The 16,974-nt window shown below is 53.1% G+C and overlaps 1 protein-coding gene across 1 annotated transcript; it reads left to right on the top strand.

Annotated features, from left to right (window-relative positions):
* The first annotated feature begins 12,368 nt into the window (after positions 1-12,368).
* Positions 12,369-15,505, top strand: POU3F4 (POU class 3 homeobox 4). Its single transcript, XM_071442194.1, has one exon. It carries the CDS (start codon positions 12,439-12,441, stop codon positions 13,555-13,557), a length of 1,119 nt encoding a protein of 372 aa, XP_071298295.1. The 5' UTR covers positions 12,369-12,438; the 3' UTR covers positions 13,558-15,505.
* Positions 15,506-16,974: the final 1,469 nt, after the last annotated feature.

Here is a 16,974-nt window from a genome sequence, read left to right as displayed (position 1 = left end):
CCCCATTACCTTATTCCACTGCAAACTCCCAGCAAGGGCAGTAAACGGAGCCCCAGAAATTTTTGCGCGGAGAGGGAAAGAGAAACTAAAATAAATTAGAAAAAAGAAAGGAAAATACATAAGTGGGAGGATGGGGAACTCTAAAAAGTGTTCAAAACTTTGCAGAGGGGCACTGGCAAGGAGCTCAGTGCCCAGCCCAGGTGCAGGACGTGCCCGGCTGTGCCAGGGACTGCCTGGCAGGAGCCACCCCACAAATCCTGCACGGGTGGCCACGAGCTGGGGCTGTGGCAGGAGCAGGGACTGTGGCCACTGCCAGGCTCACCCTGAGCCCTCTCCTGCCTTGGAAGAGCTAAAACACACCGGGGTTGCTGCACAGGATGAGGCACCAGGCAAGGTGAGCGAGGGCTCTGAGGATGTCACATTTTGGGGCTTTAGGGCTGACGTGGCTGAAAGGAAAGTTTAGGAGGACAGGTTGTAGTCAGGGAAACAGCAAGTTCAGGATGGGCTCAGGCTGAGTACAGAAATACCTGGCTGATGGTCACCATGCCAAAGTCCCCACTCACCCTCTGCTGTCCCACAGCTGAGGATCTGTGGCACCTCTGGGCACAGGAATCTGCTGGCTCCTCATGGGTCCTCCCTGCTCCCACCCTCATCACATCAATTCTGCACATGCTGCACATCCAGGGCACGTTCATTGCCAGGCAAAACCAATGAGGAGAACAAGGATCTTACAGAGGCTTTGATTATCTCAAACATTACCCAAAATCACTCTGACGTCACTCATGCAGCCTTTGGTGACACTGCACAAATCCTCTGCTCCTGCAACCCAGCCTTGCTCCCCAAATTTCAGCACCACCCTGTGCAGCGATGTCAGCTCAAGGTCCAGCCCCACATTTTCCTCTGATCTAATTTAATCTAATACAACCCCATTTCTGCTGACACAGCAACATCTGCACAGATCTCCACCTCACCCAGGCTTTCCACCAGAGCTTTGTTCCACAGGTGGCAAAACCTCCCTCAAACTGCACCCAGGGCTTCATCAAGAGATGCCCATGGACCCCGAGCACACAAGGAATCAACAGTCTTTTACCATAATCACTCTTCAAGTAATTGAAAATCAGAATTACCCATGTGGCTTCTCTACATAAAAAGTGATCTGCAACCCTCCAAATCTGAATTCCAAACATGTTCGTGTGAAACATTCGAAATACAAAATGCAGCTCCAGCTTAGTCCTTGGTGGATGTCAGGCACGGCTGGAAAACTATTGCAGGTGTTATTTTAAATGAAAAAAAAAGTGAAGAGTGCAATAAGAATGGAGGTCAAAGCATTTCCAGACTTGCCAAGGGTTAGATCTCACCAACAGAGTAAAATATTTAAGCTTTAACAGAAAGCTATAAATGCAAATATATATAAAATGAAGCATAAAATAGGCTTCTTATAGAAATTCATCTCTCCTAACATGAACAGTACAAATATTTCACAACATGTCAAACCCACTGTATCTGTACATTCATGCTTTCCTCACTCCTGGCTCTATAACCACACAGAAATGTAATTTAACAGCACTGGGAACAGTTTTCCAATCTTGGGGCATGGAACCTTTATCCCAAGGACCTGGTTAATAAATGGCAATAAATGTAAACAAAAGGCAGAAGGAGGAGAGAGCAGCAGAGGGCTCAAACCCAGCCCAGCTGCCCTCACCCTCAGCCACCCCCAAAGATCACCCCAGACCCATCCCTGCAGATCGAGCTGCCATGTGGCTGTTTTCTAAAACAACATCTCGCTGCTGTGGAAGAAATTCAGTCCCTATTCCTCTTTAATATTCATATGGAACAGAGCTACATTAACACTAAGTTTTAATTTCAGAAACATTCTGACATTTACCGAGAACAGATTCCAGCCCTGGTTTCACACCAGGGTTTTTTTTCCATTATCACTGTTATTACTGGTATTAGTATCACTGCAGAAGTGATTAAAAGGTCCTGGATGTCTCATTAAAATAGTCTGGATCTACCTCCCTCTTCAGCACCAAGATACAATCTGTTGTTTTATAAATGGGAACCATCTTCCTGGAAATTAAATTTGAAGTATTGCCTGTTCCTCTTTTCCTTGTGAAATACAGGCACTTTTTGCTGTTTAAATTGAATGTAAGAAATAGTCTAAATATTTGAAGCAGAGGAAAAAATAGTTATTACTGAATGCTGAACGCTCCCCAGATCTACTCATAAAATGTGAAAATAAGAAAAGAGCAGCAACAAACCAACTCCTCAAAACTCTCAGGGAGGTTGAGGAGAGAGATCCCTCATGGAAGTCAACAGTTTTGGCCCCTACATCTATTTTCAGGTGTTCATTTCAGCACAAGCTTATGATTTTCTGAAAGGGTTGGTTTAGCTGCAATTTTGGAAAAAGGCATTTTTGTTTCCCGAGGCAGTTTAAGCACAAATGTTGGTGTCTCAGAGCTCTTTTCCATATCCTCCACTAAATAGGAATTCAAAGAGTCTTAGGCGCAGATTAAATGTTTTCAAAAATCAATTCTAGGCTGGCACAGAAGTCAACCAGTCTGACCTCGTGATTACAGACTAAACACTTCCTTAGGAAGCAAAGTGGAGAAATATTTCATGTTTCAGTGATTATTTCAGATAGCAGCACCACAAATAAAAATGAGAAACCACGGCGACATTTTTAAAAGTTTATCTCGGGATTATTGCATGAGGAATTAAAAGAGGGGTGGGATATTGTAGCATTAAAATCCATTAACAAAAGGGAGTGTTCAATAAACAGCTCATCCAAACTCTAACCAGGCACTTTGAATTTCATGGAGTTTTGAGAAAAAAAGAGAATCATATAACTCAGTTTCTACCTGATTGCTCTGGTATTTTTACTTCTGGAACCTTAATCTCAAGACACAAAATGGCAAAGAAAGCAGCAGTGAGATATGTACTTATTCTAATGGCTGAGGAGCTCTTCCAAACTACCTTGGGACTGATACAAAAATAGGCTCCTTCAGCTCCATATTCCTGAGGACAGAGCTCAGATTTAATGCCCAAGCACTCCTGTGCCTTGCAACAGCATTTTTATTTTCCTTCTTACCAGTGTCAATAGCAGGGTAACCCCAGAGCTTTCACATGAACGTTTGCCTTGGTTTGATCCTCTAAATGTGCTACCCAGTAATTAAATCCAGTTTGTATTTTTAAAGTGCACATGGAGAACTGCTCCATGCTGAGCCAAACTGCCTTGCATTTGTCTCCACCATCTCTCAGTTCAGGGAAATCCATAAATTCATTTGTCAAAGGTAAAAATGCTCCAGCAAAACTCCTTCTAAATCTTTTGAAATGGTTTGTTCAAACTCTTGACATAGCGTTTTGCTCTAAACAAATTTCTAGACAACCCCGTGATTTTCCATCTCAAAATATACTGTTTCCCTGCCACGAAACTGGAACAGAGGGTCTGAGAGAAAGGAAATTATTAAGCATTCTAGTGGGTTTTTTTCCAACAAAAACTAAGATAGAGGTCAATGAATAAGTATGTGCAGGCTGGAACTTAAATCCTCTGGGGTGACTGTAGGCTAATTAATAATTAATGCCAGAGACATGGTGTTTGAAATGCAGATGTGATAACTGGAGGCCTGGCAAAGCTGTTCAGAGGAAGCAGATTTGGATGCTATAGGGAATAGGCACTCCCTTGCCGGCTGGCTCTGAAAGCAGACCTGGGTGCAAAGCAGGGCCTATGGTTTAGATTATATTCCCCTCAGCTGTTAATTACCTGAACCTACTTTGAAGTTTTTCTCTTTTTATCCTCTGCATGAAAAGAGATTGGTTCAGCCAAGGGACTTGAAAAAATGATCAAATACATGGAGTAGAGGAGGGGAATAGAACTTCAGATATAAAAAAGATAAGGAAGAAAAACACTCAGGGAAACACACAGGAACATATTAGGAAGTGCCCGAGTGTGGCTCAATGTTTCAAGCGGGTTGTGCTGCTCTAAGTTATTTCAGCCATTAAGCAGAACCCCCCCGTGTTTTAGGAATGGATTTGTTAAAAGGGATCTCTCTCTGTATGTATAGAGTTTACAGTAATTATTTGATGAAAGTACCATAGGTGATTTCCTATGCTATTTTTAATTCAATAAAGTCATTTAAACCTCCTTGTGTTTGGGGCTATTTAATGAGGTGTGCAACATTAGCAGAATCACCAATGAGCTGTTATTACAAGTATTCAGATTTTGCTAAAAAACGCTCATTTTTTGCCAAGGAAGACACGGGCACAGGGTGGGCTCCTTGCTGCCACTGCCAGGGAAGGGGGCAGGTGCCCTCAGCACCGCGGCTCCTTGGGCCTCCGGGGGGCACCTGAGGGCACCCGAACCATTTGCACAGCGAGTGGGGAACGGGGTGGCCCAGCAGGACCTGGCACAGGCAGGGGTGGGGAGGCAGAGGGGTGGGGATGAAGGCTGGAGAGGCAGGGGTGATGGGGATGAGGACAGAGGCACGCGGGGGTGACGGGGATGAAGGCAGCGGTGGGAATGCTGGTGGGAAGGTGCAGGTGATGGGGAGGAAGCTGGAGGGGACACACAGGTGATGGGATGAAGCTGTGGGGGGGGACACACAGGGGATGGGGATGAAGGTGGGGGACACACAGGTGATGGGATGAAGCTGGAGGGGACACACAGGTGATGGGATGAAGCTGGGGGGGACACACAGGGGATGGGGATGAAGGCGGGGGACACACAGGTGATGGGATGAAGTTGTGGGGGGGACACACAGGTGATGGGATGAAGCTGTGGGGGGGACACACAGGGGATGGGGATGAAGCTGAGGGAGGCACAGGTGATGGGGATGAAGCTGAGGGAGGCACAGGTGATAGGGATGAAGCTGAGGGAGGCACAGGCAATGGGGATGAAGCTGGAAGGGACACACAGGCAATGGGGATGAAGCTGGGGGGGACACACAGGTGATGGGATGAAGCTGGAAGGGACACACAGGCGATGGGGATGAAGCTGAGGGACACACAGGCGATGGGGATGAAGCTGGGGGGGACACACAGGCGATGGGGATGAAGCTGGGGGGGACACACAGGCGATGGGGATGAAGCTGAGGGACACACAGGCGATGGGGATGAAGGCAGGGGTGCTGGCGATGAAGATGAGGTGAGGATGCTGCCGCATCCCGCGGGCGGCCGGGAAGTGTTTGGGGTAACGCAGAGGACGCCCCTGAGAGCAGGAAAACACCCACAGGGGCTGTGGGTACCTCCTGCGACAGCGCTGTCCCCGCGAGGAGCCCGCGGGACCCGGGGCCGGTCCCGCCGCTCCCCGGTGCCCGGTGCCGGTGCCCGGTCCCGGTGCGGGCTCCCCGGGCGCTGCCGGGTCCCTGTGGCCGGAGGGGCCCGGGATCGCCTCTCACCCTGGTTCGCTTTGCACAGATCGTTCCCTTTTCAAAGCGACTCCAGAGTGGCTTTTTTAGACGCTCTTCCCCGCTCGTTAGAGCCCGCCCGTTCAAAGGCGAAACTTCCCAGCAACTTCACTAAAACCCTTTGAACCAGGGGGAAGACAGTGGTGTAATAATTTTTTTCCTGGCTCTACCTTTTCTTTCTTTTTTTTTTTTTTTCTTTATCCCTGCAGTAGGGTGAAGCAATCTCTGATGAACTCAGAGCTAGCTGTGTTTAAAAATTAATTCGAAAATGCCCGTCTGCAAGGCGCAGGCGCCTCGCATTTACACCTATCACCTTGGCATCGCGGCGCAGCTTCTCCTCCTGCTGATGTGGAGAGCCCACCTCGGCCCAAAACAAGAATTTTTATCCATTTTTCTCTTTCCCAGCACCGTCTTTCGCCGTGACGTAAGGAACACGCGGCTGTACTACAGCCTTACGCACAGGGGTACACCTGGGTGATGCCCTGGCTGCCTGGAGGGGGAATTCCCGGTGCCGCCGGGTTCTCCAGCCCTGGCACAGTTACCTGCGGATAAAGCATCCAGGTGAAGGGATGAGTCCGTCCCGAGGTGGAAAATGCCTCGATTTCCGCCAAAACGGGCGTGGGAAGCGCCTCCGTGTCCGCCTCACGGGCGTGGGGTGGGCCGGGAGAGCCACGCCTGGGGGGAGAGGGGCTTTTAATGGAATCACAACAGCCACACGGCTCCCTATTAAATCCTGCTAATTTTCTAGGTGAAGGCTGTGAAGTGAATGTGAGGAAGCATTAAAAGGGAATTGAATTTGCATTCCTTATGCTACAGGCACATGTTTACATGACCTTTAAAACAGAATTAAAGCTGTATCATCAGCAGCTGTAGGCAATTCACATTACTAAGGCAATCAAATCAGAAGGCTAAACTAACTATAAAACATAAATTAAACTGATAGAGAATCTTCCTAATTCACTAGGTTTACTTGCAATTTACTTATCCGCTACTAGTAATTTCTAAACAGTTTGGAGAAGAGGCAGATAGGAAATACTCGGATGTGGCACTCCAAGAACGCGCTGTCCGAGGGGGAGAGCCGGCTCTCCCGGGGCTCTCCATCAGGGAGCGCGGGGATAACACGGGCCCCTAGAGCTCCACGAGGGGACTGCAAACTGATACCTGCATGGCTAAACCCCGGCTCTGTGGGTTGGCTCAAGCCCCTCCCGGAGTCCTTTCCTCTCTGGAGGACCGTCAGAGACGCCGTTGATTTTCTAAAATATGAAATAACTCAATATCCAATACAGCTCGCGTTGCACCGCTGCCTTCTGCCCCCTCCCCCATCCCCAGAGGGACACTTTCCAATGTCTGAAGCGCGGTACAAAAAACCCACAGAAATCGATACCGCCGGTGATTTCATTAAAAGTTTGCAGAGCGCCTTTGCCCGTCTCCGCTCGGGCGCTCCCGGGCGGAGCAGGGCGGGCCCCGGGCACCCCCTGGCCCGGGCAGCCCCCGCTTTGATTTATTCCCATTTATTTCCCGCAGCCGAGGGCTGTCTCCCCCGCTTTGATGGCGACTCTCCCGTGTGCGCTCCGGGGCCCGCGGTGATTTATCGCCCGCAGCCCCCGCGACCCCCCGGCACGGGCAGGGCACGGAGGGGAAGGGATGCTGCAGCCTCCAGAGCCTCGCACCGGCGCTCTGCTGGGCGGAGGGGAGAGAAAAACCCTGCCAGGAGGTGCCAGGGAACCGCACACGCTGGGGATGGGGAGCATGGAGCTGTGGCAGGGGCTGTTGGGGATTTTTTTTGAGGGGGACGACACCCAGCCTGCTCCACCATCACCATCCTGCACTGCCCAAGCTCGATTCAATAAGGAAACATCTTTTAGCAACGCAGCCTGGCCTGAAAGTTCATTTTTGTAACAGCTTTGGTTGGCGCGATCTGGAGGGAGCGGGGAGGAAACTTTCCACCGAGCCGTAAACACACGAAAGTCTGTGAGAAAACCAAGAATTAGCAGCAGCATCTACGTATTTATAAACGTAAATCTAGGGATGACGAGGCGCTTCAAAATGCAGGAGACGTTTCAATCCCTCTGCGAGATCAGGAGCATCGCTGGATGCTTTGCACGCCGACTGCTACAGCTGGAAAAGCGTATAGTTAAATAAATAATAAATAAATAAATGAAAGGGAAAACACAACACATGAACCCAAACCCCACATGGAAATGGCTCGGTAAGCTACCAAACAGCAACGCAGGTATTTGTCATCCAAGGAACAGAGCGATTTGTCTTCAATGTCTCATTAGTCAACAGAGGTTAACTAGCCAGTGCTCAAATCCAACCCATTCTCCTTTAAACATGTCTGAGCAGAATTCTGTCCGTTCGGGAATTGTATTTGGATTATTTCTAAAGCGCAGGCGGGACGGCCTCTGCGCTGGCAGGAGCTGGGGGCGCCCATCCCTGAGCGCATCCCCCCGATCGCTGGGAGAAGCTTCACCGGAAAATAAAAAAAAACAACCACAACAACAAAACACAACCAACGACCAAAAAACCACGGGATTTCGGTCCGGGATGAAACCAGCGCGTTCTTGTCATCACGCCGGCTGGAATGGCACGGTGAGCAAAGTGCCTGCGTAGAAGGGAAGGGCTCGGCATTGTTGGGGCTCCGTTAACTCCTGCCCTGACCCCGGAGCCGCCGCGCACCGCCCGAGCCGGGGACGGCAGCGGGGCCGCAGCGGGCCCTGCCCCATCTGCGCTTCTGCACCAAACACAGCAAACCCCAGCTCGTGGATGTCACACACAGACGGTGAGACCGCTCCCGCCGCAAAAATGGGCGCTCTGGGGAGACTTCCCGGAATATTTACGGGTTTTTTGCTCCGTCAACCAAATGTTCGAGATAAGACCTCCTAAACCCGACCCAACAGTGACCTGAACATGACGGGGCAGTGCACGAATGAACGACTTTTTTTTTTTTTTTTTTTTTCCCGCAGCAAGTACATTTTTCAAACATCAACAACGTGGAAAAAATATTAATGATAATAATAATAATTATAATAATAATAATAACAACAATAACAGGCGGTTCGAGCAGAGGAGCAAGGAGTCGCCCAAACCGTTTCGGAAATCGCAGCAGTTAGAATACAAATACTATTTACCTTGTGATTTTTCCTGCCCGGGATTGGCTTTATTGTCCCTCCCTGGACCAGCCCAGCCGCAGCCACGCTCCCTCCGTGCCGGGCTCTGCTGCCGGGCTGGTGCTGGGAGAGATTTGGGGGGGGCCGCATTCATTCGTACATTAGGACTAGTTTAATTTGCAATCTGTCAGTCCATCTCCTGGCTATGGCTCGGAGATGGCTGTGTGGCTCTCTCCCTCCTCTCTCCCTGCACAGCATTTACTCACGTTCAAGAGCAGCCAACAGAGACCAAAAAAAAAAAAAAAAAAAAAAAAGGAACTAATTGAGCTTGTGTCGGTATTGGCTAATTTCTGCTAATACTCTGTAAATTCCTTTTTGCTTCCTAAGCTTCCCCCACGCTGGTTAGGTGTTCCCAAAGCCTCTCCGGAGCTCCAGGAGCCGCTTTCTCAGCACTGATGGGCGGCTGGGCTTCAGCAGGAGCCCCAGCGCCTGGATGTACACAATGCAAACCTTAACTCCTGGCTCCAGAAACGGTTAAATTGCCCTTTCCCAGCCCCCACCCCCGTTATGATTGACTCTGTTTTTAAATTTGCACTTGTTCCCACCAAGCGCAATCTAACTCGTCCTGTCTCTAAAGTGAACTTGTGTTGAAGGTGAAGTTTTCAATATAGAGGTCACGACACCGAGGCACAGCTTACCGCTCCGAGCTTCATGCTGTATTAAACACAATCAAAACGAACCCCTTTTAGACCTTTTTTTTTTTTTCCCCTCTCTCTCCTTCCCCTCCCGCGGATGAACAATGAGAGGAGTGGTGGTGGTTGTAGTGGGTTAAAAAAAAAAAATCTGTTAAATATAATAAAATCAGCTCTGTCACGATAATAACGGCGGTGGTGGGTTCAGGTCCCAACCTCCAGCCCGTGGAGAGCCCGAAGGAGCGCAGCCCCCGCGGAGCTGTGGAAGGGGAGCGGAGCGGGGACAGCGGGGACAGCCAGCCCTGCCCCACGCGGGGGGACACCGCTGCCACCACCGAGGGACGGCCACGGCCGAGGCACGCAGCCGGTGACCCCAGAGAGCCCCGGTGCCGCCGGTGCCAGGGGGACTCGACACAATCGCAGCTCCCGCACTTCAAAGCGGGGCGTTCTCTATAGCGACTTCTCGCTGCCCCAGGACGGTGGCTGCCTCCAGCTATTGTGAGAGCTTTTTCACGCCAAAGATTTAGCAGAAAAAATAGATATTAAAGCGAGTTATTTGCTGAGGAAACGCGGGTCCCTCCGGGGCGGGGGCACCCAGAGCCAAAGGGCTCCAGCGCGCAGTCCGAACCCAAAAACTTTTTTTTTACATTTTTTTTAATAATAAAAAAAAACTTTATTGGGTTTCGGTCTATGAAAAATAAGTTACAAATTCTTGCAACAGTAGCTTTGCATGTACTTATTTTTCTCCCATGTCCAGACGGGGTCGGCTATTGAATAAGGCTCTTTTATTCTGCATGGGGCAGGGGATTTGTGGCCATGGTCCCCCTTTTATTCCTCTCTCTATGGAAACCCAGATCATGGGGAGAAAAATGCGAGGCTGAATAAAGAAAAGCAGCAGAAAGGACCGCTTGAGAGCGGCATCTGTTACACTTGGGAAGTTAGACTGACAGGAAAGAGCTAAAGAAACCCTCTCCAGCAGATTAGTTAGAACAGCAAGAAGATTTAACTATATGCAGATAAAAACACTATAAAATCCACCATACTCTGCTATAGGCGAGGTGAGAGCCGCCTCGGCAGGAGCAGAGCCGGGCTCTGCCTTAGCTACATTTGCAGCAAAGATTAAAATGGGACGTTCGGGGTTTTATTTCCCTGCCAGAGACTCTGCCTTAATTAAACGGCGGATCTGAACATCTATTTTCACGGGCAATGGGATTTGAAAAATTGTTTCGGAAGTTAAAGTGCAAATTAATTTTAAATAATTTAGTTACGTTTTTATACAGTGCGGATTTGATGTTGTTGGTGTGTGTGTGTGGGGGGGGGGGGTTTGGTGGTTTTTTTTTCTTTTTTTTTTCCCCGCGGGCTGCGGTGATGTTTATTTCGAGGAGCTTGTGAAGGCGGAGAGTGGGAAAAAAAAAAAAAAAAAGGAAAGAAGAGGGGGGGAACAAAAAAAAAAAAAAAAAAAAAAAAGGAAAGGGGAAAAAATAAAAAGGAAAGGCTAAAAAAACCAACGAGGAAGAAGCTGCTGCTGTAACTCCTTCCCTGCCCTCCCTCCCCGCGCTCGGGCGGGCTCGGCCGCGGAGCTGCGCGCCCCGCACCGCCCGCACCGCCCCGCGCCGGCACCGCGGCTCCAGCGGGGACATCCCCAGCTCGCGGCCCTCCCGCTGACCCCCCCGCCGCCCCTCTACCGCAAACTTCACTCTTTTATTTACTTCTCCTTTTTTCTGATTTAATTTTCCGAGCCGCCCCCCCCAACCCCCCCCCCGGCCGCACCCCCGCGGGCGCGCAGCGCAGCGCTCGCCCGGCGGGGACCCGCGGAGTCGCCGATATATCGCGATTTGCCCCGGCCCGCTCCGCTCCTCAGCACCCAGCCCTGCCTTTACCCCTCTCACACGCTGCCCCGGCGAGAAATTATTGTGATTATTATTATTATAATGAGGAAAGCGATGGGACCCGGCTCGGAAGGAACCAGAGGAGCGCTCACCTTATTTAGATCTATTTTCTCATTTTCTTGAATTTTCTTCAGATCTGTCTTCTCAGAGAAACTAATGCCTTAATGACTTTCTGGTAGCTGCAAGCCTTCTTTTATTTCTGCTAAATATATGAAAATGTATGCAAATTTAAATCAAGCTTAACCTAGGAGCTCTTGCAATATATTTAATGGAATTTCAAACCAATAAGGGGACTCTGATGCAGTCTTCTGGAAGTGCAAATATAATTACGCAGCTCGGTTACCTCCAAAACGATGCAGGGAAAGGTCATTTTGGAACTCGCCGGCGGGTCGGGGGTCCCGGGGCTGCGCCTCCGCCCGCCCCGCCGGGGCTCCGCGGGTGCGGAGCTCTGCCCGCCGGGCCCGGCCGGGCCGGGGGCTCCGCGCTCCCCCCGCTCCTCCCGCGGGGGGGTCCCGGGGACCGCACGCGCTTTTCCCCCCATTCTTTTCTCTTTTCCCACTTTTTTTTCCTCCCCTTTTTCTCCTTTTTCCCCCGTTTTGCCCTGCAGCCCGCCCGCCAGGCGCGCAGCGGCGGCGCACCGCGCCCGCGCTGCCAACTTTGAGGAGCATCCACCGGGATTTACCGGCGGCGAGGCCGGGAAGCTCCTTTTTTGGGGGCTGTTTTTTATTATTTGGGGCTTTTCTCCGTTTTTTTTTTCCTGCCGACCGAGCGCGGCGGTGCCGCACGGCCCGGGGCAGGCGGGGACGCGTGGCTCGGGGCAGCCGCACCGGGGGAGGAGCGGAGCGGAGCGGAGCGGGCGCCGCGCACCCGGAGCGCGCCCGGACCGGCGGGCGGGGGCAGCGCCGGGGTGGTCCCGCGGGGCTGCCACCGGGGCGCCGCCGTTTAACCTCTGCCCGCCGCTAATCGCTCCCCATTTAAGCCGTGCCCCCCGCGCCCCCCCGTTCCCAGGCGCTCCCCATTTAAGCCGAACCCCCCCTCAGCCCCGCCGCTCCCCGCCCGGCGCGGAAGGAGTTAAGCGGCGGGGCCGCCTCGCGCCCGGCCCCCGGTGCCGGCGGAGTGATTCACTTCCTGCCTCGCGCCCGCGCGGCCCCGCGGCCCCGCCCCGCCGCGGCTCGCCCCGCCCCCGCGCCGCGCCCATTGGTCGGCTCGGCCGGCGGCGTGCCCCCATTGGCCGGCGCGGATGCCAGTCGCGGCGCGGCCGCCGCCGGGCCGCCGTGCCGGTGGATGTCAAAGGCTGGCGCGGCGGCGGCGGCACAGTATAACTCGTGGGGCTGCCGCGGCCATGGCCACAGCCGCCTCCAACCCCTACGGCCTGCTGGGCGCCGGCGCGCTCGCCCACGCCGAGGGCGCGGGCATGCAGCAGGGCAGCCCGTTCCGCAGCCCGCAGAAGCTGCTGCAGAGCGAGTACCTGCAGGGCGTCCCCGGCAATGGGCACCCGCTGGGGCATCACTGGGTGACCAGCCTGAGCGACGGCGCGCCCTGGCCCGCGGCGCTGGCGGGCGGCCCGCTGGAGCAGCCCGACGTGAAGCCGGGCCGCGAGGACCTGCAGCTGGGCGCCATCATCCACCACCGCTCGCCCCACGTCTCCCACCACTCGCCCCACGCCAACCACCCCAGCGCCTGGGGCGCCAGCCCGGCGCACAGCGCCTCGCTGGCCGCCCCCCCCGCCGCCGCCGCCGCCGCCGCCGCCGGGCAGCCCCTGAGCGTGTACTCGCAGGGCGGGTTCGCGGTGGGCGGCATGCTGGAGCACGGCGGGCTCACCCCGCCGCCCGCCGCCGCCGCCGGCCAGGGCTTGCACCCGGGGCTGCGCGGCGAGGCCGGCGGCGAGCACGGCGAGCTGGGCGGCCACCACTGCCAGGACCACTCGGACGAGGAGACGCCGACCTCGGACGAGCTGGAGCAGTTCGCCAAGCAGTTCAAGCAGCGCCGCATCAAGCTGGGCTTCACCCAGGCCGACGTGGGGCTGGCGCTGGGCACCCTGTACGGCAACGTCTTCTCGCAGACCACCATCTGCCGCTTCGAGGCCCTGCAGCTCAGCTTCAAGAACATGTGCAAGCTGAAGCCGCTGCTGAACAAGTGGCTGGAGGAGGCCGACTCCTCCACCGGCAGCCCCACGAGCATCGACAAGATCGCGGCGCAGGGGAGGAAGAGGAAGAAGCGGACCTCCATCGAGGTGAGTGTCAAGGGCGTGCTGGAGACGCACTTCCTCAAGTGCCCCAAGCCGGCCGCCCAGGAGATCTCCTCGCTGGCGGACAGCCTGCAGCTGGAGAAGGAGGTGGTGCGGGTCTGGTTCTGCAACCGGCGGCAGAAGGAGAAGCGCATGACCCCTCCGGGCGAGCAGCCGCAGCACGACGTGTACTCGCACGGCGTGAAAACGGACACGGCCTGCCACGACCTCTGACCGCGGGCTCGGCCCCGGGACTGCCCGGCCGCGGCACTGCCCGCCCGCACTATGGGCTTTAACTTATGGTTTCGGGAGACGCGGCGAGGGGTCCCCGCCCGCCGCCGCCTCGGCAATATTTTTTTTTTCCTCTCTCCGACCTGGTCACACACGGTGTTTACTCGCAGACAAGGTTTGTTTTCGGTCTCCGCTAGGATGAAGGAAAAAAAAAAAAGACACAAAAAAACCCCCCCACCAACCCCACCGCAAAACAAAACCCAAACAAAAAGGAAGGAAAAAAAAAACCGAGAAAAAAAAACAAAAAAAAAAAAGGGAAAACCCACGGAAAAATAGAAAATGAAAAAAAAAAGAGAACGAAAAACCCGACAGAAAAGGAAAGACAGATGTGTGCCTATGAATAACCTTCCAGCGCCTTGGTTATATCAGCTGTATTTCAGGTGAATCTGTTTTACAATAGACTAGTTTTGCATTTTTAAAGACTTATATAGCGTTTTTAAATGTCTGAGGTGTTTTACTACAAACTGTACACAATATTTGTGACCTAATTTGTATCGAATTGAGCAGTCCAAACGTTCCTCCCTTCCCCAAGCACCGGCAATGTCACCGAGCGGGGCCGGGGCAGGGCGGCCGCGGCCCTTCCTCACCCCCCCCGAGGAGATGGGGCTCCCTCCGCGCCCGCGGAGCCCCGCACCGATGTGAAGAACGGGCTTATTTGTTGCAGCTTTTTTTCTTCCTTTTCAAGAACTTCCCAACACCGTAAAACGGTCGGGTCACAAGCCTGACCTCCCCCCTCCCTTCTTCTCGCAAGGAAAAAAAAAATTATATATATAAATATATAAAATAATTATTTCTAGGAGATTTACCCGAAATTAAGCATCACAACCAAACCCGTGGCATTTGCCAGTCTTTTTTCTTTCCGAAGATGAGTTGGGCTTTTTAATCAGCGCCAGACTGAGAGGTCTGTAGTAAAACACCTTTATCCTTCTGCGCTTTCGCTTCGGAAATCGGTTTCTCTGTATTTTGTTTCGATAGTGAAGAGGAATGAGGTGTCGGGGGGAGGGAGGAAGGGAGGGAGGGAAGAGGACAGAAAACGCCCGCATTTGGTTCACGCTGAGCTTCTTTCCGCGTCGCAGGGAGATGCTGGATTTGTGGAAAAGCTTTTCTAGGGGGGAGGGCAGGGAGGAGGGGGAAGAAAAAAAACTAATCATAATAATCACCGACAAAACAAAACAGGGAGGAAAAAAAAAAAAAAAACCCCAACAAAAAACAAACCCTCAACCACCAAAACAAATTCCCTAAAATGCAAACGCCGTTTTTCGGGCGCAGGGAAGTGCTGAGCTGCACCCGCCCCCTCTCCCCCTGTCCCTCCCAGCCCGGGGCTGCGCTGTCCCCAAGGGCGGGGGGTGCGGTGGCCACGCACCCATCCGCGAGGGGTCCGTGTGAGCGTGTGTCTGTCTGTCTGTCTGTCCGTGTGTGTGTGCGCCCCCCGCCCCGAGCCCCGCACCCCCGGGGCCGCCGGGCAGGGCCGGGCTCCCCCCCCCGCTCCCGGGGCTGCACCCGCGGCCCCCCGAGGGCCGGGCCGGTCCCCGCTCCGCAGCTCCCGCACAGCGTCCCCCTCCTCTCCTTGCCTCTCCCCCCTCACCCTTTCTTCCCTCCTCCAGATTTTTTCCTTTCGACATTTATATTTTTCAAGTATTTTTCAGTAAGCGCTAAAAAAAAAAAAAAAAAAAAGAAAATAGGAAAAAAAAAAAGAAATTAAGAGAAAAAGAAAAAAAAAATAACTCGACACTGAGGACCTGCCTATTTCTGCCAACTTTATAACTGTACAGTTTTGTATATTAAACGTTTTTTGGAAGTTATTAATTTAAAGAAAGATCATTTAGTTTATTCATTTAGTAACTGATGTATAATAAACGCTATTTTCATTAAAGGTTGCTTTTTTCAACTATTTTATCCAAAATTGCCTATTGCAGTTGCCAACAATTATTTATTTTCAATAAATTCCGCATTATGTTTAAAAAAAAAAAGAAAGAAAAAAAACGTTTCAGAAAGAAACAACAAAAAAAAAAGAAGCCTAAATGGGTGTCGGATAAAAATAATAACGAAACACACGAGTGGCTGTAACGTTTGGTTGTCGACCAGTTTTAGTCAAGGGGTTTATATTGACGCAATATTTTATTGTTGTAAAAGGAAAAAAAAATTAAAAAAAAAACCAAAAGGTTTAAATAAACATTTTTACGAAAGAAAAACAAAATAGCTGGAAACCTGCGGGTGCGTGGTTTGTGCGCCGGCCGGGCCGGGCTGCGGGGGCTCCTCCGGCCCCTCAGCCCCGGGCACGGCCGGGGGGCTCCAGGGGCCGATCCGGGCAGTGCCGCTGGCACCTGCCGCGGCTTTGGGGTGGGAAAAAAGCGTTTTTGGGGCGGTAAAAGGACCCGTGCGGCTTTGGCGGGGCAGGGCAGCGTGTGTCCACCGGCGGAGCCGCTGCGTTCCGTGTGTATCGATATCGGTGCCGTCCCGCTCGCCGCCCCCGCGCTGCCCCCGGCCCCGGGCAGCGGCGGCGAGCGGGGCAGCGGGCACCGGGCAAGCTTCTTTTGTTCCGCCCGTCCCCCCGCCCACCGTGCCCGGGCCGCGGCCGCCGGCAGCGGAGGGGCCGCGGCGCCGAGCCCCGTCCCCGCCCCGGGCCGCTCCCCCGGCGGGGAGGGCAGCGAGCGGAGGAACAATAACACTTAATCACATCCACCGGGGGAACGGGGAAACCCCGGCGGTCGGGGGTGCAGGGGGAGGCAGGGAAGCGGCAAAAACTTCAAGGGATCGCCAGCGAAACGGGCTTTTATTTTATTTATTTTTCTTCTCCCCCTTTCTGAAGCCGAACCTCGGAGAAAACAATACCCAACCCTTCTGCCAGCAGTGTAGGGGGGAAAAAAATTACCTTTAGGAATCCTGAGGAGCGGCCCGAGCAGAGAGCGAGCTCTGGTCTTCAATAAGCAGCAGCACGCGAGTGGACAGGCGCCTTCCCACTGCACTGCCAGCGCTCCAACCCTCCTGCACCTGGGAGCAAGAGGGATTTGGGATGTGAACAGTGGCCATGCATTGTTCCTGAACCATAAAACTGATTTATTTCATTGCTAAATCTCTGTGAGCTGCAGCACTGCAGCCTTGGGGGCAACGGGCCTGCGGCCACCCCTGCGCTGGGCAGCGGGGCCCGGGCGGCTCTGCTGAGGGACCACGACCTCCAGCTCTCTCTCCAGAAGGATTACAGCAGCAGCAGAAGGAAATATAACCCCCAAAAGGCCGATTTTTCAGTCAGCTCCAGGAACAGGATGAATGTGGCATGGGGACCAAAGCAGGAGTAAGGAGCCGTGGTTTGTAAACAGCCCCAGCTGATGGAGAAGGTCCAGGTTAAAGCCAGCCCTGGTT

Source organism: Agelaius tricolor, unplaced genomic scaffold (assembly GCF_023055355.1).
Source record: "Agelaius tricolor isolate 1412-34295 unplaced genomic scaffold, bAgeTri1.0.p SCAF_17, whole genome shotgun sequence".
Classification (NCBI taxonomy): domain Eukaryota; kingdom Metazoa; phylum Chordata; class Aves; order Passeriformes; family Icteridae; genus Agelaius; species Agelaius tricolor.
Note: the sequence above shows the minus strand (reverse complement) of the source record. Positions and strands in the feature narration are given on the sequence as shown.